The 22,345-nt window shown below is 35.4% G+C and overlaps 1 protein-coding gene across 3 annotated transcripts in view; it reads left to right on the forward strand.

Annotated features, from left to right (window-relative positions):
* DENND6A (DENN domain containing 6A) overlaps positions 1 to 22,345 on the forward strand; it is a 54,999-nt gene that overhangs the window by 13,768 nt on the left and 18,886 nt on the right. The window contains exons 2-10 of one of the 3 annotated variants that reach the window (XM_045530436.1): positions 2,439 to 2,477; positions 2,581 to 2,623; positions 11,676 to 11,788; positions 14,266 to 14,346; positions 15,381 to 15,486; positions 16,100 to 16,179; positions 17,203 to 17,265; positions 18,066 to 18,121; positions 21,733 to 21,855. In XM_045530436.1, coding sequence (XP_045386392.1) covers positions 2,439 to 2,477; positions 2,581 to 2,623; positions 11,676 to 11,788; positions 14,266 to 14,346; positions 15,381 to 15,486; positions 16,100 to 16,179; positions 17,203 to 17,265; positions 18,066 to 18,121; positions 21,733 to 21,855 — 704 coding nt within the window. The remainder of the gene's footprint in view (positions 1 to 2,438; positions 2,478 to 2,580; positions 2,624 to 11,675; positions 11,789 to 14,265; positions 14,347 to 15,380; positions 15,487 to 16,099; positions 16,180 to 17,202; positions 17,266 to 18,065; positions 18,122 to 21,732; positions 21,856 to 22,345) is intronic. The other 2 variants (XM_045530437.1, XM_045530438.1) reach the window with 2 other exon arrangements.

Here is a 22,345-nt window from a genome sequence, read left to right on the forward strand (position 1 = left end):
AGGATTTAACTGGTAAGAAATTAGGAAAAGACTTTCTAAGAGTAAGAGCTGGAAGAGAAGTCAAACAGTAAAAAATGTAGATTTGACTATATTTAAAGTTTTTTTCCATAAAAGAAGAAATCCAAAGTGCAGACTCTTTACTAGGAATTTGAAAAATATATAGACTTCTGAGTCATAGTGCCTGCTATACAGGTAAGACTAAATTGTGTGTGTATGTGTGTTGGGGGCCTGACTCTCTACCTCACATGGCCTCAGCACCACCAGGTGGCTTATAAGGCACCTCTGGTATCCTGTTTGGAAATCACTGGTTTTTGATAATTGATAGCATGAGGGAAAGGCATTACTGCCAATGCACACAAGATGGCATACATCAGTAACATATAGTGTCAGTTGACCAGTCAGGAAGTATTGAATATCTCCTTTTTGTCACTGTAGTAAGTTTATTGTTCATCTCCTAAGAAGGTCAGATTGGTCATAACATGGTGGATGGTTGGCCTGTAGAGTGCGTGCCCTTGCATCTGGTGTTTACTGGTGTTTGTTCTAGCAGTAGCTGCTCTGGCCTAGTCCTGCTTCTCTGCAGTGGCTGCGGGGTAGGAGTTTCTCTAGAAGGTGGTTGTGGTTACTACAGGCACTGACCCAACTTATCTAAGAAAATGCATAATGATTATTTAAAGAGATCAGAGGGAATTAGGATAGGCTTTTTGGTTGGAAATGGTCCTTTTTTTTTTGTTACACAGAGTCTAGCTCTGTCACCTGGGCTAGAGTGCCATGGTGTCAACCTAGCTCACAGCAAACTCAAACTCCTTGGTTCAAGTGATCCTTTTGCCTTCCAAGTAGCTGGGACTATAGGTGCATGCCACTGGGCTTAGCTGATTTTTTCTATTTTTAGTAGAGACAGGGTCTTGCTCTTGCTCAGGACTTAGGCTGGTCTCAAACTGCTGACCTCAAGTGATCCTCCCACCTCGGCTTCCCAGAGTGCTAGGATTACAGGTGTGAGCGACTGCGCCCAGCCTAGGAGATGGTCCTTGAGATTTCTTAAACCACAGATAATTATTTTGCCTTTTCATTTTTCTTTTACTACAAAGTAGTTAGTGTTGTGTATCAATTCTTGGAATCAATAGAAAATTATTATTTCTTAAAGTAGATACCAACTGAAAGATCGATCAACTTTAGATTATAGGCTTCCAAAGAAAAGACTCAGTAAGCTTTGAGTTATTAGCAATTCAATTGGTAAATTATTCTTTTTTTAATCTTTTGTTTTTGTTCTTTTTTCTTTGTTTTTTTCCCCTCGTTTCCCCCAGCAAACTATTCTTGATAACTCAAGATTTCACCAATCTTTTAAAGATAAAACTTTGAATGAAAATTTTATTTACATATTGTAAATCCTAGTCAATTCTCCTAGCTTTATCCTTGTTTAAGTTTGTGAACTATTTCCTTTTTTTTAACTTTTTAATTATTATGGGTATATAATATATATATTTATGGGGTATATGTGATATTTTGATATAAGCATATAATGTGTAAAAATCAAATTAGGGTAATTAGGATATCTATTATCTCAAGCATTTATCATTTCTTTATGTTAGGAACATTCCAATTCCACCCTTTTAGTTATTTTGAAATATACAGTAAATTATTGTTAACTATAATTGCCCTATTGTGCTACTGAACACTGGGTTTTATTCCTTCTGTCTAACTGTATTTTTGTCCCCTTTAACAAATCCCTCTCTATCCTCCCACTCCCACCCCACTATCCTTCCCAGCCTCTGGTAACTGTCATTCTACTATCTCCATGAATTCCATTTTTTTTAGCTCCCACATATGAATGAAAACATGGGATATTTGTCTTTCTGTGCCTAGTGTATTTCACTTAACTTAATGTCCTCCAGTTCCATCCATGTTGCAAATGACAGAATTTCATTGTTTTTTATGGCTGAACAATATTCCATTATGTATATATACCACATTTTCTTTATCCATTCATGTGTGAACTACCTTTTAAAGCTATTTGATCAAAGCTAAGTAGTATTTTAGAAGTACCTACTAGGCTGGGCATAGTGGCTCACGCCTGTAATCCTAGCACTCTGGGAGGCCAAAGCGAGTGGATCGCTCGAGGTCAGGAGTTCAAGACCAGCCTGAGCAAGAGCGAGACCCCATCTCTACTAAAAATAGAAAGAAATGATCTGGACAGCTAAAAATATATATAGAAAAAATTAGCCGGGCATGGTGGCGCATGCCTGTAGTCCCAGCTACTCAGGAGGCTGAGGCAGTAGGATCGCTTGAACCCAGGAGTCTGAGGTTGCTGTGAGCTAGGCTGACACGACAGCGCTGTAGCCAGGGCAACAGAGCGAGACTTTGTCTCAAAAAAAAAAAAAAAAAATAGAAGTACCTACTAATGCTTGTAATATGTCTAACAAAATTTAACTCTTTTCTTCCAGGTAATTTATCCTCAACATTCCAAACTTACTGACAAAGAAGTAAGTAGAAATATTGCTCTGTATACTCTACTGTTATATTTCTGTTTGTTTTTATTGGTTATGTGTGTGTGTCAGCATATATAGCTTTTGTTTTCTTTTTCAGAAAACCAATATTTGCTATTTGTCTTTTCCAGATTCAAATTCAGGTAACTATTTTTCATGTGGTGTTTGTATTGAATTTTATACTAAAAGTACTGGTCCTACTCTTATTATATGAAAATTGATTGAAATTGCACATTAGAATGCAAACTCAATTTCTCAATCTGCCAAACAGATCAAGGATTTTGGTTTCTAGTTCAGTGATGCCTAATCATGTCATTGTCGATTTTAGTTGGTTCAGCTCTAAAAATAACTGTTATGGTGTGATGAGGTAAATCATCAAGGAGCAATAAACTGTTGAAATAGTGAAGAGATTGAAAATCAGTGACATTGGTATGTTTGGGATTTCTGTAGTATATAGTTTACCTTCAGTTCAGAATTTGGGAGCTTGCCAGGAACTCTGTAAAAGCAGTGAGCTTAAAAAAACAACAGTGTAAATCCAATTAGGAAGTATGGCTATCAATTATTTGTAATAGTTTGTATGGGTTAATATATGTAAAGCGCTGGGAATAGTGCTTGGTGTATAGAAAAACCACATAAGTGTTTTGCTTATTGTTAAGCTTGGTTTTCCTGCTCTCTTTGAAACTCTCCCTTTGTGTGGTCCTAATAGTTGACATATTTCAGGTTACATCTGTGTTTCACTTTCAAAACAGCTTCTTTGGCTTATAGTGACCAGGGCATTCAGCTTCTAGGGCCACACACAGTTATAACCCTATAAAGCAGAGACACTGCAGTTCTTTTTCCTTTTAATATCCTGTTAATTTAGTTCAGTTAATCTGATTTTTGGAGATTTGATTTTAAATTTTTTTTTTTTTTTTTTAGCATTTTTTTCCTTTCTGCATAAATGCTTCCAAAGTTTTTTCCTATACATTTAGAATTCAGCTTTGGTGTCATAAGTGAAAGAAAAGTGATATCTTGGTAAATTAGATATTGCCTTTGAGAGATCTCAGTAGGGTTTTTGCTCTGACCAGAAAGTGTTAGACTCCTTAATGTTTTTGTGGTCTATTAATGAAATAATGATAGAGAGGTCTTATAAAATCTATCCTTATTTCAGTTAACATTTTCCTAATAAAATCTGCATGTACAGTTCTGAATATAGTATGTTGGATTGTATTTCCAGGACTCAGGGTAAGCTGAGTTGTATGGATTGCAGGATAAACTGACTTTCTGTGATTGAAGTCCTAGTGAATTATACTGTATACTCTTCTTTTTCTGATCATAGTTGGTTGCCATGTCTCTTTTTCTTTTTTACCTCTCTACCTGAGCATGAAGATTAGAATTGCTACCCCCAAATATACTATTTGGCATAAGGATTATTTTGAGCTGAAGGCAATGGAAAAACAGCAGATGCAAAAAGAGCCGTTTACCTTCCCCCTGTAGGCCTAAAAGCAGGACATAAATACCCTTTGTGAAGGTGTCCCTCTTCCCCTTTCCTGTACCAGGAAGAGGAGAGCGATTCTGAATCACCAGAGAAGACTTTATCACTGGAGATAGTACCAACCTGAGTCTGCATAAATAAACCTTACTAAAATAACCCTTATCTTTAATTAATTTCCACCATATATATCTACCTTCCCATTATTTATCATCCCTAGAAGCCCAAACCCTTTTTCCTTTGTCTAGTCACTTCTGTGCAGTTCATTACGCTTTGTTAAAATGGTATGTAAGCTCCCAGGTCTAACCACCTCTTTGGGTTTTTACTTTTTTTCTGTGAAGCCTTCCTGTGCATGTGAAATAATTTTTTTCTCTTGTTAATCTGTTTTTTGTCAGTTTAATTCACTGGCCCCAGTTACTAAACAGGAGAGGATAGAGGAAAAGTCTCCCCTACTCAAACATCAAGGCTAAGAAATTAATTCTGTGGTGTATAGATTGCCTTTTTTATATGTAGGGTTTTTTTTATTTTTTATTTTTATTTTTATTTTTTTATTTTTTGAGACAGAGTCTCACTCCGTTGCCTGGGCTAGAGTGCCGTGGCATCAGCCTAGCTCACAGCAACCTCAAACTCTTGGGCTCAAGCAATCCTCCTGCCTCAGCCTCCCAAGTAGCTGGGACTACAGGCATGCGCCACCATGCCCGGCTAATTTTTTCTATATATATTTTTAGTTGTCCGGTTAATTTCTTTCTATATTTTTAGTAGAGACGAGGTCTCACTCTTGCTCAGGCTGGTCTCGAACTCCTGACCTCGAGCAATCCTCCCGCCTAAGCCTCTCAGAGTGCTAGGATTACAGGCATGAGCCACCGCGCCCGGCCTTATATGTAGTTTTATAGTTAGTCTCTGCATGTGTCATTTTCTTTTTGGAAGTTAAACTGAAGTGGAAATCTATGTAAACCAAAATGTTTTTAGTATTTTAGGCATATAAATGACTTATAAATGCCTTTCTTGTACGCTGCACATCAAATGAAGTGTGGTTCATGTGACCTGAAGTGTGGTTGGTACTTACAAGTAAAATCAACAAAAGATCTTGAAAGCAGGCACCTTGCTGTCTTAACAGATGAGCATTAATCTAGACAGCAAGAGACTGTGTGTTTTGTACGTATTTGAAATCACTATTCTCAATTGTGGTTATCCAAACAGTTTATTTCTTTTATGTGTTTATTAAATAGAAGTTGAGATTACTGTACACACTTTGAAATGGATTTAATTTTTCCCAAAATAGCTTTTATTGCTATAGAAGGAAATCCAGACATAGGAGAGCAGTCTTTAGGAAACTCATAAATTGAGGGTTTGTTTCTATGGTATGCACTTAAAGTAAAGGTATATTTTAGACTGTTTGAAAAACTATACAGTAAGAAAAACACTTCAGGAATTCCCAGTGGAATGGTTTGCCAAGTACCCAGGACTCCCTTCCCCCGCCCCTTAGGTTCTCATGACTTTTAGACAAAAACTTTGGTTTGTTTTGGGTTTCAATTTCTTGTTCCAATTGAATGACTTTTATTTTTAGGAGCCTAAGTTCAAAGTGTATATTCCCTCTGATAAATATTTTTTCTCCTTATTGTTTACCGTTAACATCGTCTGGAGGTAGGCGTTTCTGAGGCTTAAGTTGTGATGGGTAATCAAGGACAGTAATCACTATATTTTAAACATGTCCAGAGAGAAACTCAACGTTAGTAGAGAGAGTTTGAAGTAATGGTGAATCTCAGGGGTAGATAAATCCATGCTCTGGATGGACCTGACATGCATAGAATATTTGTCTCAACAGATTTCTTCTCTGTAAACAACAGGGGGCATTATTATGTGCTTTACACTTTCCAGTGGCCAAAGCAGTGCTTTATCTGTATTGAAGGTCCAGTTGGGGCTTTTAAAATTTCCAACCTTTTGTTGGACAATATTTTTGTAAAATACGATTTAAATGAATTATTAGAAAAGCGAAATAGGAAAAAACCAAAGACAAAAGTCCAAATTGGTCAAGGCAATATCAAATTGCTATGAAAGTTTCTAAATGTACATTCTCAACTTGTATATTTATTTGGCTATGGATTAGTAACAAGAGTTTGTGGATTGGCATCAGTCCATGGGGTATACTTTGAGAAGCTTGGATCTAAATTACTGCTTCTCAGCACTCCAACTCAACACTAATCACGGGGAGAGGCTGAGAGCCAAGGGAGGGGACCAGCTCTTAAATTGTCATGTTTTATTTTAATCTTACATATTCTGATCTACGCTATAGCTATGTTTGTGCTGATACGGAAATAATATTTGAAAGTTGTCTGTTGCTTTCAGGAAGAATATTTAAGCTTTTTTCCCTCAAATCTTTGAGTGATTTATTTGGTACATTTGTCCTCTGTTTACCTTTATCTTTGCAGTGTCTGTTTGAGTTGCATTGGTTAAGGCAGCTTATGGAATAATACTCTGTGCCTTTGATAATTTTAAAATGGGAGGAGATCCCTTCCTGCCATGTCACATGACAGCCATATAGGAGGAGCCATTACTGAACAGACTGGCTCCTTACTTGAATGAACTATGTGACACAGGCCAGTGAGTTCAAGAACTCTGCAGTCTGAAGGACCTTTTTCAGAGGGGCTTCTGTATTTTGATTGAAGAAAAGAAAATTCTGGCAGATGTGGTGGCTCTGCCTATAATCCCAGTGCTTTGAGAGGCCTAGGTGGGAGGATCACTTGAGGCCAGGAGTTTGAGACCAGCTTGGGCAACACAGCAAGACTCCATCGCTAAAAAAAAGTTTAAAAAAATTAGCCAGGTAGTGATGCACTCTTGTAGTCCCAGCTATGAGGAAGGCTGAGGTGGGAGGATCGCTTGAGCCTAGGAGGTCCAGCCTGAGCAACAGAACAAGACCCTGTCTCTTAAAAAAAAGAAGTTTCAATCTCTACTCTCTGCTCAACTGGTAGCGGGAAATAATGAAATGGCATTTTAAAACAACAGCTTTATTGAGATACAATTCACATATCATACATATACACCCCCAAAAGTATACAATTTAGTGATTCTTAATATATTCACAGAGTTGTAAAACTATCACCACAGTCAATTATAGAACATTTTCATCATGCCAAAAAGAAACCCCATCAATAAATACATTTCCCTCCCACCACGGCCACCCCCTCTCCTCTAGCCCTAGGCAACCACCTATCTACTTTCTATTTTCTGTGGATTTATCTATTTTGGAGATTTCATGTAAATGGAAGAAGTATTTTTGAAGTCCATTTGACTTGAAAGAGCTAGTGTGGTAGTGATAAAGAGTGCTAGTGTCAAAGTCAGATTTGTTGGGTTTAAATTCTTACCCTTCCATTTAGCAGATTTATTTCTTTGGATGATTACATAACCTTCCTGTGCCTTGGTTTCCTTCTCGTAATCAGGGATAATAATGGGATCTATTTGAGAAGCATGAGAACCAAATGAGTTAATATATCTAAAACATTTAGATCAGTGCCTGGCACCAGAGTAAGCACTCAGTGAATATTAGTGCTTAACTCATATATTGGAAGGGGAAAAAATCACTCTGAAATAGTGTCAAAATAATTACGGTTATTTCTTGGTATAAGCAGGGGATTGGCTTCAGGACTGCCCTCATTAACAAAATCCATGCACACTCAAGTCCTACAGTTGGCCCTGCCAAACTTGCATACAAGAATAATTGGCTCTGGGTATAGATGGATTTCACATCCCACAAACACTGTATTTTCCATCCACCTGTGGTTGAAAAAAAGCCGATGTATAAGTAAGTGGACCTGCACAGTTCAATCCTGTGTTGTTCAAGAGTCAACTGTTTAATAATTTTGACCTGGGAGTCTATTTTATTGCTGTTGTAGAAACGTACTTAGTTATTTGGAAGAGGAGGTTACAGAAAATTGCTGGGTTTTAAGGGTATAGGATTGTTAATTGTGTTTTCTAGGCTAGTAGAGATTGTGTTAGATAAATGAAAATGAAACTTTTCCTAAAACAGTGGGGTCTTACTAAGCAGATTTATTGTTTCCTTAATACCTGCTACTCTTCCAAAGGGAGAGTTTACATTATTCTTGATCGAGAACCTGGTTAAGGTGTACTTTCCTTAGAGAGCTGTCATTTAATCTTAAAATTTATGTAAATTAATCCTTAAGCCTTGGTTTATAAAAGAAAAAGCCCATTTCCATTAAATTTTTTTCCATTTTTAAGTGAATCATCAGAAAGCTATGGTGTTCACAGCATAACTTTTAAATCTTTTTGGATCTTTGTAGATCTTTAGTTTTCTTAGTAAGCATATTAGATAAGATGCTTGGAATTCAGTACAGTCATAGATCAGTTGTGGCATTTTATTTTAGAATCTTTGAATGTTACTGCTGGAAGTGACTTTAGAGATTACCTAATAGTAAGTACCCCTTGCTTTTGTTGACGGGGAAATTCAGGTTAAGTGACATCTTTTTTTGTTGTGGTGATGGTAAAAAACACACAAAATAAAATTCACCATCTCATCTCACAGTCCTGGAGGCTAAAAAAGAAAAAAAAAACATAAGAAAAATAAATTTACCATCTTAACCATTTTCAAGTGTACAGTACAGTAGTGTTAACTATATGTACATTTTTCTGCAACAGATCTCTGGAATTTTTTCATCTTGCAGAACTATATCCATTTTCTTCTAAGTCTAGGAGGTAGGGGGAAAAAAACTGTATCCATTAACAAATCCACTTTTCCCCCAACTCCCCTCAGCCTCTGACAGCCACCCTTCTACTTTTTGTTTCTAAAAGTTTGACTGTTTTAAATACCTCAAATAAATGGAATGATGCAGTATTTGCTTTTTGTGTCTGTCTTATTTCATTTAGCATAATGTTCTCAATATTCATCCATGTTGTAGCATGTGACAAGATTTACTTCTTTTTTAAGGCTAAATAATATTCCATTGTATGCTATATCCGATTTTCTTTGTTCATTCATCTATTGATGGATGCGTCCAGCTCGTGGGTATTGTGAATAATGCTACAGTGGACATAGTTGTGCAAATATCTCCCAGAGACCTTGTTTTCAGTTCTTTTGGATATATACCCAGAAGTGAGATTGCTGCATTATATGATAATTCTAATTTTAATTTTTTTGAGGAACCGCCATACTGTATTCCATAGCAGCTATACCATTTTATTAATACATTCACACCAACAGTGCACAAGGGTTCTGATTTCACCACATTCTTAGCAGTACTTGTTATTTTCTGTTTTTTTTTTTTTTATTAATGGTCATCCTGGTGGGTGTGAGGGGATGTCTCATTGTGGTTTTGATTTGCATTTTCCTAATGATTAGTGATATGAGCATCTTTTCATGTGCTTGTTGGCCATTTGTATATCTTCTTGGAGAAATGGCTATTCAAGCCCTTTCCCTATTTTTTAATTGGATTTTTTGTTGTTGAGCTGTTTATATACTCTAAATATTAACCCCTTATCAGATTTGCAAATATTCTCTCCTATTTGGTAGGTTGCCTTTTCACTCTGTTGATTGTTTTCTTTCTTGTGCAGAAGTTTTTAAGTCTGATGTCTCATTTGTTTATTTTTTCTTTGTTACCTATGCTTTTGGGGTCATAGCCAAGAAGCCAATGCCAAATCTAATGTCATGTAGCTTTTCCCCTACATTTTCTTCTAGGAGTTTTATAATTTCAGGTTTTACATTTAGGTCTTTAACCCATTTATCTTGCTAAGAATCTCGTAGGAATTAGTGTGCACTTCTCCATGGATTGATTGATTAATTTCTTTCTTTTCTTTCAAGATTTAAATGTCTTCTTAAAAGAAAAATTGAACCATCAGTACATAAATTCGTTGAACTAAAACAATACCAGACCCATTTCACAGAGTATTTCCCATTATCTCAGATTTTGAGTGTTTGCCTTCAACTATCTGCTCTAACAAGAAAAGAAACTGAATTGACTCACCTTCCATTCCCCTTTTATTCCCTCTACCATCAAGAAATACTAGTATCTATAATTGCATTTAGATGTATATATTGAGTTACATTTTTAAAAATTAAAAACATTAAACAAAATTTTTTTACTGTTTTTATTTTTTAGGGACAGGGTCTCACTCTCACCCAGGCTGGAGTGCCGTGAAATTATCATCGCTCACTGTAACCTCAAATTCCTGTGCGAACTCCTGCCTCAACCTCCTGAATAGCATGCACCACTGAGCCTGGCTAATCTTTTTCTGTTGATATTTTCTGGGCCAGGCATGGTGGCTAACACCTGTAATCCTAACACTCTGGGAGGCTGAGGCAGGAGGATTGTTTGAGGTCAGGAGTTCGAGACCAGCCTGAGCAAGAGCGAGACCCTGTCTCTATTAAAAATAGAAAAATTAGCCTGGTGTGGTGGCACGTGCCTGTAGTCCCTGCTACTTGGGAGGCTGAGGCAGAAAGATCGCTTGAGCCCAGGAATTTGAGGTTGCTGTGAGCTAGGCTGACACCATGGTATTCTAGCCCAGGCAACAGAGTGAGACTCTCTCTCTAAAAAAAAATGTGTATGTATATATATATATATATATATATATATATATATATATATATATTTTTTTTTTTTTTTTTTTTTCCTGTAAAGATTGGTTGTGCTGTATTGCCTGGGCTGGTCTAGAACTCTTAGCTTCAAGCAGTCCTCCTTCCTCAGCCTCTCAAAATGCTGAGACTATAGGCATGAGCCACCATGCGCAGCCTGAGTTGCTATGTAAAAAATTTAAACATACTGTCAAGTTTCTATTTCCTTTCTTGAGAACATCACATACTAAATAAATATATCTGTGTATAATAATAAGTATTAATAAAAATCTTGAGCACATTTCACATTTATTTTAATGTTACTAGTTCTAAATATAGTAACTGGGAAAAATTTGAGTGACATGTTACTTCATGTTTTTTTATAGGCTAATTTTTAGAGTATCAGTGGTTTTTTGTAATTACTGCCTGGCAGTTTAGGTAAAGTTTACATGTTTTAAGAGGTGTTTTCTAAAATGATTAAAGTTTTAAAAAATCAATTTTTAATTAAAATGGTTAAAGTAGCAAGTCTGTTACTTGTGTTCCGAGTCTCTATGTTGTATTTTTTTAAAAGAACTTACTGTGAAATATGAAACATATACTAGGTGAAGAAACAGAATTTTGCAGGTACCTCAAAGCCCCCTCATGCCACCTCTCAAACACTATCCCTCTTCCTCCAAATGCAACCACTATCTTCTCTTAAAACGATAATTCTCTTGCTTTTCTTTATACTTTTATCACCCAGCTATATATATCCCTAAACACTACAGTTTAGTTTTACCTGCTTTAAAAAAGTTTATATTGAAGGATTTGAACAATGTGTTCTTTTGTGTTTGGCTTCTTTTGCTCGTTATTATATTTGTGAATCAACATTATATGCAGACAAAGTCCAAAAAAATTAAATTACGTTGGGGAAGTGGAATAGGGAAAACAGTAAAGAGACTTAGGAGTTAAGATGCATGTTTTACTTCTGGCTTTGCCTCTAAACCGGTAAAGATGGCTTTGAACAAGTCACTTGAACCCTTAGGATTTCATTTTTTTTCTCTAAGACATGGCAGAATGTGTTAAAATGTTTGATAGGATTCCTTTGGCTCTAAAGTTGATGAAATTGGATAAATAAATATTACTCTAAACTATCCTTAATTTCTTTCATTTTTGTTTTCATTAGGTTGTCTTGGAGATACCCAGTTTTGTTTTAGATTTCGACAGTCTTCTGGGAGGAGGGTGTCACTGCATTGTCTCCTGGATCAATTTGACAAAGATTTACCAGTTTACTTAAAGGTTGGAAAAGTGGTCATAGAAATGTCCATGTGAGAGTAAACCTTAAAACTCATTTATTCACTTACCTCTGATAGCATCAGAAACATTTTGCTTTTGTGTTGTTACTATATTATGTGTAGCTGGATTTCCTCAGTGAGTCTTATTCATAAGGAATCGCATGTGAATGAAAGGGACTTTGTAAAGTTACTATTCTTGAAACATAATGCCATTGTGAATTATAGAAATGGGTTAGAATGTTGAGATAATATTCTTTCATTTGTTAATAATTCTTGGTTTAGATGTGGGAGTGGAGTTTACTATATAGTAATATTAATATCATCCAGAGTTGAGGGGGTTATTCCTTGTGGCAATTGCTGTATACTTTACGATAACATATAGTTGTCTCTTTGTGATGTTTTAATGAGATTTGTTTTACAGTTATTATTTATTAAAAATTTTTAATAATTCAGATGATTTTAGAACCTGTAGGTTTTTCTCCTTGGTACTCCATGCTTACTTCTCTGACTGGATGAGGAACATTTCCATCTGGATGTCGTACCTGCACATCTAATGTGAACTTGACATTCATTGTTTGCCTGATATTAGCTTTTACAGTTTACCTCTCTGGTTCCACTAATGGCTGGAACCTCTCTCTCAGCCAAGATGCTACCTGTGAAATGTCTCTTAGAGCCATCTATTCCTTTTGATGTCCTATTATTACCACTACTAACGTATTCTTCCAACTGAGGATAATAATAGATATTATTTATTAGGGTTCTTTATGTTCTAGGCACTGTATTAATAAGCATATGTTATCTCCACTAATTCTCCCTACGTTGCTCTGAGAGAGTTCCTTTTACAGATGAGGGAATTGGGGGTTATTGAGTGTATGAAATTTGCCCAAAGGCATCCACCTCTTGTTTTTTCCAACACCGTACATTTTATACCGTGTTGTCAGCTAAAGTGTACATATATATTATAAAAATAAAATCTAAAATTACTACCAATTGCTTAATGAATGAAGAGCTAACACATTTTGGACCTTTATCCTGTCCAATTTCCAACCTTATCTTCCTTCTATATGTGCCATATATGTGCTGTATTTTAGCCAAATTGAACTGTGTGCTGTTTGCTGAGATAGCATGTATATGTCTGTCATGTTTTTGCTCAAACTCCTAGCCCTTTAAAACCTAGAATATCTTTGTTTAAATCAAATTCATCCTCCAGTGCCCAATTCAAAAACAGCTGCTTCCATGAAATCTTTACTTTTCCCTCTTGGCTTTCCTATACTCCTTTGTGCTTTTTCTTGGTACCCACCCACCTATTACATAATAGTCCTTTTGTACTTTTCTTATCCCTCCTACATTGTGATCTTAAGGAACTGAGTCTTATGCATCTTTTTATTCACTTTGCACAATACCTTGTTCAAAGTAGATGGTCAATAAATATTTAACACATTGATTGCCACACTGGAAAAAATTTTTTTCCCTGCAGCCACGGTGTTTTGTTATAAAAATAGAATAAAACATTGAAAACAAAATGATCTTTTCTAATTTAATGAAAAATTTATTATTTTTTATTGTATTCTGTGTGTGAGTTATATGCAACTTGAAAATAGTTCAAGTGGCTCCCAAGGTAATGAGAAGTGTGAGTTACATTTGCTTCGTGAGGCCCCAGACTTAAAACTAGCATGAGTTAGATACAACTCACATGGCAGTTAATGTGTTAAGGAATAACAATCAAATAAGGGTCTGAGCCAAAGTTTGTTTCATTAAAATATAAAAGCTTCTTAAGTTTTTTGGAATGTAATTACCTTTTAAATTGTATGTTGAGGGTGGGTGTAGTGGCTCATGCCTATAATCCTAGCACTCTGGGAGGCTGAGCCAGGAGGATCACTGGAGCTCAGGAGTTTGAGGTTGCAGTGAGTTATACTTATGCTGCTGCACTCTATCTAGGGTGACAGAGTGAGACACTGTCTCCAAAACAAAAAATTGTATGTTGATAAACATTGTAATGCTTCTTTATTATTGGGTTAAAGTACAACTGGCTATATAAGATTCAGATTCAGATTGTCATTTAACTCCTTTTATGTTCTCGAAATTTTACATTAGGGCACCTTATTTTGTTAAAAAATTGATCCCTTAGCCTTGAAAAACTCAAAATTGTAGGTAGAATTTTTTAAAAACTAAATATAACATTGGGGAAAATATAGAATTTGATTGTTTCCTAATTTCAATAACTCATATAGATACAAATAACATAAGCTGAATAAGATATAGGGGGAAAAATCTGACTTTAGTACTTAGATTACAGTTATTAATATTTCATCTTTGGGCAAGTATGAAGGTTTTTATTTGGCACTTGTTGTCATGGCTATTGTTTGTTGGTGGAAAAGCATAATTAGCACTTTGCATATACTGCGTATCTTGATTTGGGTTTATAAAGGAACCTGATGCTAATATTAAAGGATGGCTATATATTTGTTACTTCTTTCATAGAAGGATCCTGCTTATTTCTACGGATATGTGTATTTCCGACAAGTTCGAGATAAAACTCTAAAAAGAGGCTACTTTCAGAAGGTAATTTTCATACACGCTAATAAAAAAGCACTTTTTATATTGTATTTAGAAAAATAGAAACTATTAGATTTTACAGTCTTTAAAGTTTTTGGTATTTTATCTTTAAACATATTAGAGTTTATATTTTGTTTTTTTGATTATAGACACCTGTACCTAGATGTTTAACTGCTATTGAATTTTTGCTATCTCTGTGCTAGATTCCTGACAGTAAGTTACAGTTATTGTATGGAACTCTGTCAAAAGCCAGAAGAGTCTGCTTAATTTTGACATTTTAGACTAAGGGAAGGAATAAACATTATAATATTGTTATAATTAATAAAAGCCTGCACTGTCTTTTTTTTTGAAGAGCCAGTGAATAAACTTTAGTCATTATTGTTTCCATTCTAAATGTACAATTCTTTTTTTTTCTTAAAAAAAGAAAATCAGTCTATCCTATTTGATCCTGGCTAGCAAGACTCCCTTTTCCCTTTGTAACCAGAATTTGCCCTGACCACTAATTGATGCTGGATGGAAGGCTAAAGAGTGGTTTTCAAGAAAAAAATACATTTTAAAAAACCAGCATAGTTTATATCTGAAGTGATCAAACTATAAAGTCACAATTTCTAAGTTGGTTAAACTGTAAAATGTAATAGTTATAGGTCTTTGGCAAAAGCATCACAACTTGCTCTTTCCTTCATAGGAATAGTTCACATGGCTAATTCCTGATAATGCTTGCTGAGGACAACAGAGCTAGGCTTTGGAAATTATCCATGACATTAGTCTGTTTATAGGAAATTTTTTTTCCTGAAGAGCAGGAAAATCTGTGAATATGCCATTATTCTCTTAAAGTGTAGTAATAAGGTTTAACTGTTTGCATTCTGCAGCTATGGTTTTATGTTTCCTTTAACCATCTACTGTAAAAGTCTTTTTCTTTCAAAATCTACACTTTTTGCTGACTTTAGCTTGTTAGAAATTGCTCATGTAAGAAATGAATGGCAAATTCAAATTATAATCATTAGGCAATTAAAAAAATATTATTTCTTTTTTCCCCCCAGTCATTGGTTTTGATCAGCAAACTACCTTATATTCATTTTTTTCACACTGTGCTCAAACAGATAGCACCAGAGTACTTTGAAAAGAGTGAACCTTATTTGGAAGCAGGTGAGTTAAACATTGTATGAGTTATATACCTTTATGAAGGAGTTTTAAAAATTTTGCTGGAAATGAGTGATAAAAATGAGGTTGATTTCTAAAAAATCTAAAAAAAATTAGGTAATACATGATAAGAGAGAGGTATAAAACTATTTGGCTGGCATCTTTACCTACAAAGATCATTTTCATTATCTCATCTAATCACTTTGATGATATCTATTTATTAGGATAATAATAAATGAATTTTCAGTTAACATGTCTAATACTCAGAGTACTATTGAACAGAAATCCTTATGTCGCTTGATACAGAGGGAAGGCCAGCTGGTGTGCTTTTGTAGCTAATTTTAGTAGTAATATATAAATGAATAGGAGAAATCCCTTTAAACCTATTAGTTTGTTGCTTTCAAAAAATTTAAGAACCAGTTTATGTCCTAGAACACATGTATATTTCTGAGTGAAATATAAAGTGTTTTCATCACTTTCTTTTTACCTTTTATTTTTCATTCTTCCCAGTGTATTTTTTCTGCTCTGTAGAAAGTAGAGTTCTAATTTCTAATGCCTCATTTTTTAATACTTTAATATTTCAACATATACTAAGGAAATATTTTGTTATATTTTTCAGCTTGTAATGATGTTGATCGATGGCCTGCCCCAGTGCCAGGGAAAACATTACAACTGCCTATCATGGGGGTGGTAATGAAGGTAATATCCTATATCTCATTTGTTTCCTTTTTACAGAACTCTGTAGGAAGTTTCCACATGGGTTTTGCTTTTTAATTTCCTAATAACATTTATTCATGTTATTGTATCACTTGTTTGTCATTGATGTGAGGTGTTACAGAGATAACAGAGTTCACCTTGCTTCCTAAAACCATTAGTCACAATTTCAGAAGCCTCATTCCCATCGCTTCCTATAGAGTTTGCCCAAGTGTGTCATTTGTATGTAATACATGTGAACATAAATGCCACCTCCTAGAATTCTGCAACTCCATGGCCCTACCAGAGATGGGTGGTATGCAGAAACAGATCACTTGTAGAATCGAATATGAATTACTAAAAATTAAGAGAAATTAGGAAAGCCATTGATTTTTAGTCTTAAATGATCTTCTTAACATGTAATGTCAAATCAGACATATTTAGGGTATTGTTCTCTATTTTTTTTTTTAATGAATTAGTATTTGGTTCTCAGGCTTGTATGAATATCCTCTAAGTGCTTTGCAATTCACTCTCAAGTTGGAATTATTTTTGACAATATTTTCTCTTTAGATGTTTTTTAGATTTTTGTAGGATATATGTTTTTCCCTGGGAAATCATCAAAAGTAGTACTGATAGTTCTGAGTTGAAAGTTCTCATTGTTTCCTGTGAGATTTATCCAAAAGTTTGGCCAGCTTGAAAGGGTGTGTTTGGGTGTGTGTGTATTAATGAAGCAAAGATTGGAACAGTAAACAGGAAGCAGTATGAAGTTGATGTTCTTTTTCTGTTTTTTTTAGCACACTTGCTTCTTAGTGAGTTAGTGATTTCTGTGTGTATGTGGGTATGGAGACCTTGGTTCACTTACTTTCTGTGTGACTAGAAATAAATATGACCTTAGTTTTTTAATCTAACACAAATATTTTATTTTTGTAGGTTTTTAGGCATTGCTTAGTGTACCTTTATGCAGCAGGATAGAGAACATCTGATCCCTCAGTCTTTTATAGCCAAAAATAATTTCTTTTTCTCTTTAAGGTACGGATTCCCACATGTCATGACAAGCCTGGGACAACACAAATAGTGCAGTTAACTCAGCAGGTAGTGTGGTACTGTGGTAGAATTATTCAGCACATATAGTCTCTTTAACAGACTTTTTAAACTAACAAATCAAGAGTTTCTTGGGTTTATTATATGTTTCTGAATATTACTAAAATATCCCATATATAATTTTTAATGAATTGATAATAAACTTTCTAATGTTTTGTAGAATTTTTTTTCATGTTATTTCTCCAGTAGACACTGGAGAACTCAGAATTTATACTGCAATTGTGAGGACAATGGAAAAGTAAATATTTTTTTCAACAAGGTTTGATTCTGGCAAGACCTCTCATCTTAGGAGAGTAGCCAGCAGACTTCTGATTTTAGGAGACTCAGTCAAAAGGATTCTGCCTTTCATTTTTCCAAAAGCAACATCTGTTCATGGGTGGGGTTGAAGTTTTCATTTGAAGTATTTTAACTGGTATATTTAACTGGTATAGCACTCCCATTGTTTTTTTAATTGAATAAAAATGGAGAGCAGTAGGAAAACTGATTTTGCTTGTTAGATATATCAACTAGTATTAATGGTAGTATTTCATACAGTTGTGAATTAATCTAATATCTGACTGTTGGATTAATTCTTTATCTGCGGCATCTGAGTTACTCTTGATCTTCTGCTATAATAGGGGAAATTGGTGAGACCCATTCTGTCTCTGGCTGCTCCTGGAGAAAGAGAATCTTAAAAAAGTAGACAGGGTAACATGGCTTATTGATCATGAGATAGAAAGAAATATTTTAAAAATTAATTTCTGCAAATTTTGGTGATACCTTCTCTATTATTTTTCTTTTCTATCTCTTAGGCAGACACACATATATCTGTTATTTTACCTACTGTTCATGAGGTGGATCTTTTCAGGTAAAAAATAAAAAATTTTATTAACTGACTTTTCTCTCTTCTGCTTTATGATGTTGTTAATTTATTTTAAAAATAGCCTGGCACAATGGCTCATGCCTGTAATCTCAGCACTCTGGGAGGCCAAGGAGGGAGGATTGCTTGAGACCAGGAGTTTGAGACCAACCTGGGCAACATAGTGAGACCCAGTCTTTACCAAAAAAAAAAAAAATTAGCCCATGGTGGTGGGTGCTTGTAGTCCCAGCTACTCAGGAGGCTGAGATGGGTAGATTGCTTGAGGAGTTGGAGGTTACAGTGAGCTATGATCATTCCACTGCACTTTAGCATAGGTGACAGAGCAAGACTCTGTCTCTAAAAAGCAATAACAACAGCAGCAAAAGAATGTTCTTAAAGTATATGGGAAATTGGGAAAAAATAGTCATTATGTTTTACCTTCTATAAAACAATGGTTTATCCTTGGCTATATGTTATGAGCTTTGACAGGGAAATTTGGATATGCATTGGGTATTACATGGTAAAAACAAATTATTTTTTGTTTTTGTGAGAATATTGTAATAATGTTAGAAAATGAACTTTTTAAAAGAGATGCATTTTAAATTATTCTGGGATGACAAGTCATGAAGTTTGTGTTTTATATTAAAACACAGATGATGTAAAAAATGGTGGCAAATATTAATTATTAAATCTAAGTGATATGTATATGAGGGGGTCTTACATTGTTATCTTTATTTTTCTGTAAGTTTGAAAAATTTCAAAATGCAAAATTAAAAAACAAAAAAGAGATACTCTAGCACTTAAAAAAGAAAAAAAGGAAAAAGAAACATTTCTGATCTTAAAGCAGCTAATTTGAAGCTAATTTAACTAGTTCTCCCCAGGTGGTTCTGTTGTATAGCTTGAGAAACCACTGCTATAAATGAGCAATTACTGGATACTAAAAGTTGCGAAAGACATAGATTTCTTTTTGGTGGGGTCTTTTTTTCTTTGGATGACTTTTAACTACATGGAATACTGCTTCAAAGATTGATTAGCAAAAAAATTTTTTAAAGATTAGTTTTATATCTTTGATTTATTTTATGTATTTGCTCCTAGCACAGCACAATAATCCCATTCCTAGGTATTTACTCAATAAAAATGAAAGCATTTGTCTACATAAAGACCTGTATGCAATAGTTTATATAGCCTCTTAATTTGTAACAGCATAAAAGTGGACACAACACAAATGTCCATTTGAGTTGATGAATAAACAGAATGTAGTACATGCTTGCACATGGAATACTACTCAGCAGTAAGAAAACAAAACAAAACAAAAAAAACAAGGAACTGTTGATATGTACAACAACATGGATGACTTTCAGAAGCATTATGCTAAGTGAAAGGAGCCAGAATTTTTAAAAGATACTTACTGAATGATTCCATTTATATGGTAGTCTGGAAAAGACAAAACTATAGGGACAGAAGTTAGATCAGTGTTTGCCTGGGACTGGGGGATGGACATCAACTACAAAGGGGATGAGGGAATTTTCTGAGGTGATGGAACTATTTTCTGTCTTTGGTAAGGGTCAGTTTTACTGTTTGTAAATTATAAATGTGATTTAAAATCAATTTTCTTTAAAAAAAAATTATCTGTTATGGCATTTTTAGAATGAAAAGGGGGAGTATCCTCCAAATAAATGAATAAATATTACCAGAAAAATATACTAAGAGAGATGCATACTATTTATAGTTTTGATACTTGACTCATTGAGGAATAATCTGAAGAATTAGCACAGGTTATTGTTGACTATAGTCACTTTCTTATGCTATCAAAATGAACACCCTTCTTACGCTGCTTAGTCTGTGACTCTCCCTACCAGGTTGACTTCCATATGGATACCCTCTTACCCCGTTCAGGTTACTGTTAATATATCCCACTAGACCAGCTCTCCAAAAGGATGCCATCTCCCTGTTTGAGCTCTCAGTCCTGTCACCAGGTCACCCCCCACATGAATGCCCTCTTTATCCTACTTGTGGGCCTACGTACTGCATTCCAATTTACTTCTCCAAGGAGACACCATTATTTCCCTGCTCTGACACCTTATACCAGGTGGTCCCACACCATGGACATGGACAACCTCCTCAACCTACTCTGGCTCCGATGCTACACACAAGGCTGCGGCTCTTATGCTTCCTGGGCTCTGTCACTCCAACCCAGATCACCCACACACAGATCTTCCTTACCACATTTGGACTCCAACAGCTCCACAGCAGGTCACCCCCTGCACTTAGATGTCCACCTTACCTTGCACAAGCTCTGATACCCACCTTTGGCCAATGTGGCTCTCTTCCCCTTGTGGCAGAGAGTCCTACCATGTTCTGCTTTAGGACTGAGTTGTTTAGGCAGGATTGAGTTGTTTAGGAAGGGAAAAGGAAGAACTCCTTTGCCTTATTTTTGAGCTGCTTTTTTTTTTTTTTTTTTTTTTTTTTTTTGAGTCAGAGTCTCACTTTGTTGCCCGGGCTAGAGTGAGTGCCGTGGCGTCAGCCTAGCTCCCAGCAACCTCAAACTCCTGGGCTCAAGCGATCCTCCTGCCTCAGCCTCCCGAGTAGCTGGGACTACAGGCATGTGCCACCATGCCCGGCTAATTTTTTTCTATATATATTTTTAGTTGGCCAGATAGTTTCTTTCTATTTTTAGTAGAGACGGGGTCTCGCTCAGGCTGGTCTCGAACTCCTGACCTTGAGCAATCCACCCGCCTCGGCCTCCCAGAGTGCTAGGATTACAGGCGTGAGCCACCGCGCCCGGCCATGTCTTCTTGCCTTTGAGTAGTTAAAATTAACTCTCCTAATTTCCATCTCACAAATTTGTTTCATATTTTTAGTTAAATGTTGTTTTGATTTTTCTTCTTTTTTTACATGTATGTGTTTTCAACTAGGTGGATTGATTATGATTTTCATAATCATAAGGTTTTTTTCTCTAATCTAGGAAAAATTGTTACCAAACCAGAAGGAAATTACTAAATAAGTAAAAGTTACCACATGTCTGAGTCTTAGTTATGTGCTAGCAGAGTTGTATCTTAACAGGCCTCCACCTAATTCTAGGGCTGCTGTAAAAATAGGCACCATTTCTGCAGGGGGAAGATCTGTCCAGGAAGTAATTCTGTTCAGCATTAGAACTCCCCCTTGTGATTTGTTGTCATTATTCTTTAATGTCAAAAGCATCACCTTTAAATTAAGTACATCTCGTAAGTGCCCCTTGGAAAATTAATTGTTCTTGTTTACTTAAAAATATTTAGGATAGAAATTCAAATGTAACAAAGCACTATGGATAAAATATATCTATCACATGGTACAACAATTTAATAATTATACACTTTTATTGTTTGTCAATTATTCTGTGTGTCAATACATTACATTTAATTTTGTAAAAATTAGAATGAGTGAAATTGATATATATATGTGCATAAAAGAGACTTAATGTCTCTGTGCATCACCATATTTTAAATGATTTTGTATATCAGATAAAGATACAATCAGCAGGAAGAATTTATATCAAAGTGAAGTTTTTAGACTGATTATGTAGGCATTTAAAAAACAGGAGCAGATAAATAAAATATTTCTACTGTGTAAATACCTTTCAGGTGTTTTTGCCCAGTTTTCCTTCATAGTCAGATGCTTTGGGAGCTGGTGCTATTGGGGGAGCCCCTTGTGGTCATGGCACCATCACCATCGGAATCTTCTGAGACTGTACTGGCACTTGTTAAGTGAGTATATTTGGTTCCTGTTGGTGATATTTGTAGCACTTTCCCATCTGTGGTATGTTTTCCCACACATTATTACATTGATCCACATAATAGCCCTGTCAGAAGGTAGTGCTTATTATGGCACCATTTAATGGATGAGAAAATTGATTCAGGCTCCATGAGGGCTGGAACCATGTTTTTGTTACTCTGAGTGACGAGCACATTCATTCATTACGTGAAGTCGGCCCTTAATAAATATTAGTTGCATGTACAGTCAGTGTTTAGTCAAAGGCACGTAGCTAGTGAATGGCAGAGCCAGAATTTCACCCCATCTTCTGCCCCAAGCCCAGTATATTCTTTCAGTATGTCATTCCACATTATATATTTCCATTTATCTTTCTAGTTCCCCGAAATGAGTTTACCATTTATCAAAACAAATAAATTATCCTTTTGGGTATGTACTGTTTGTATAGATGTTTCACAGTTACGGAGTAGGGCCTTTAATTTCTGT

This window comes from Lemur catta, chromosome 18 (assembly GCF_020740605.2).
Source record: "Lemur catta isolate mLemCat1 chromosome 18, mLemCat1.pri, whole genome shotgun sequence".
Taxonomy (NCBI): Eukaryota; Metazoa; Chordata; class Mammalia; order Primates; family Lemuridae; genus Lemur; species Lemur catta.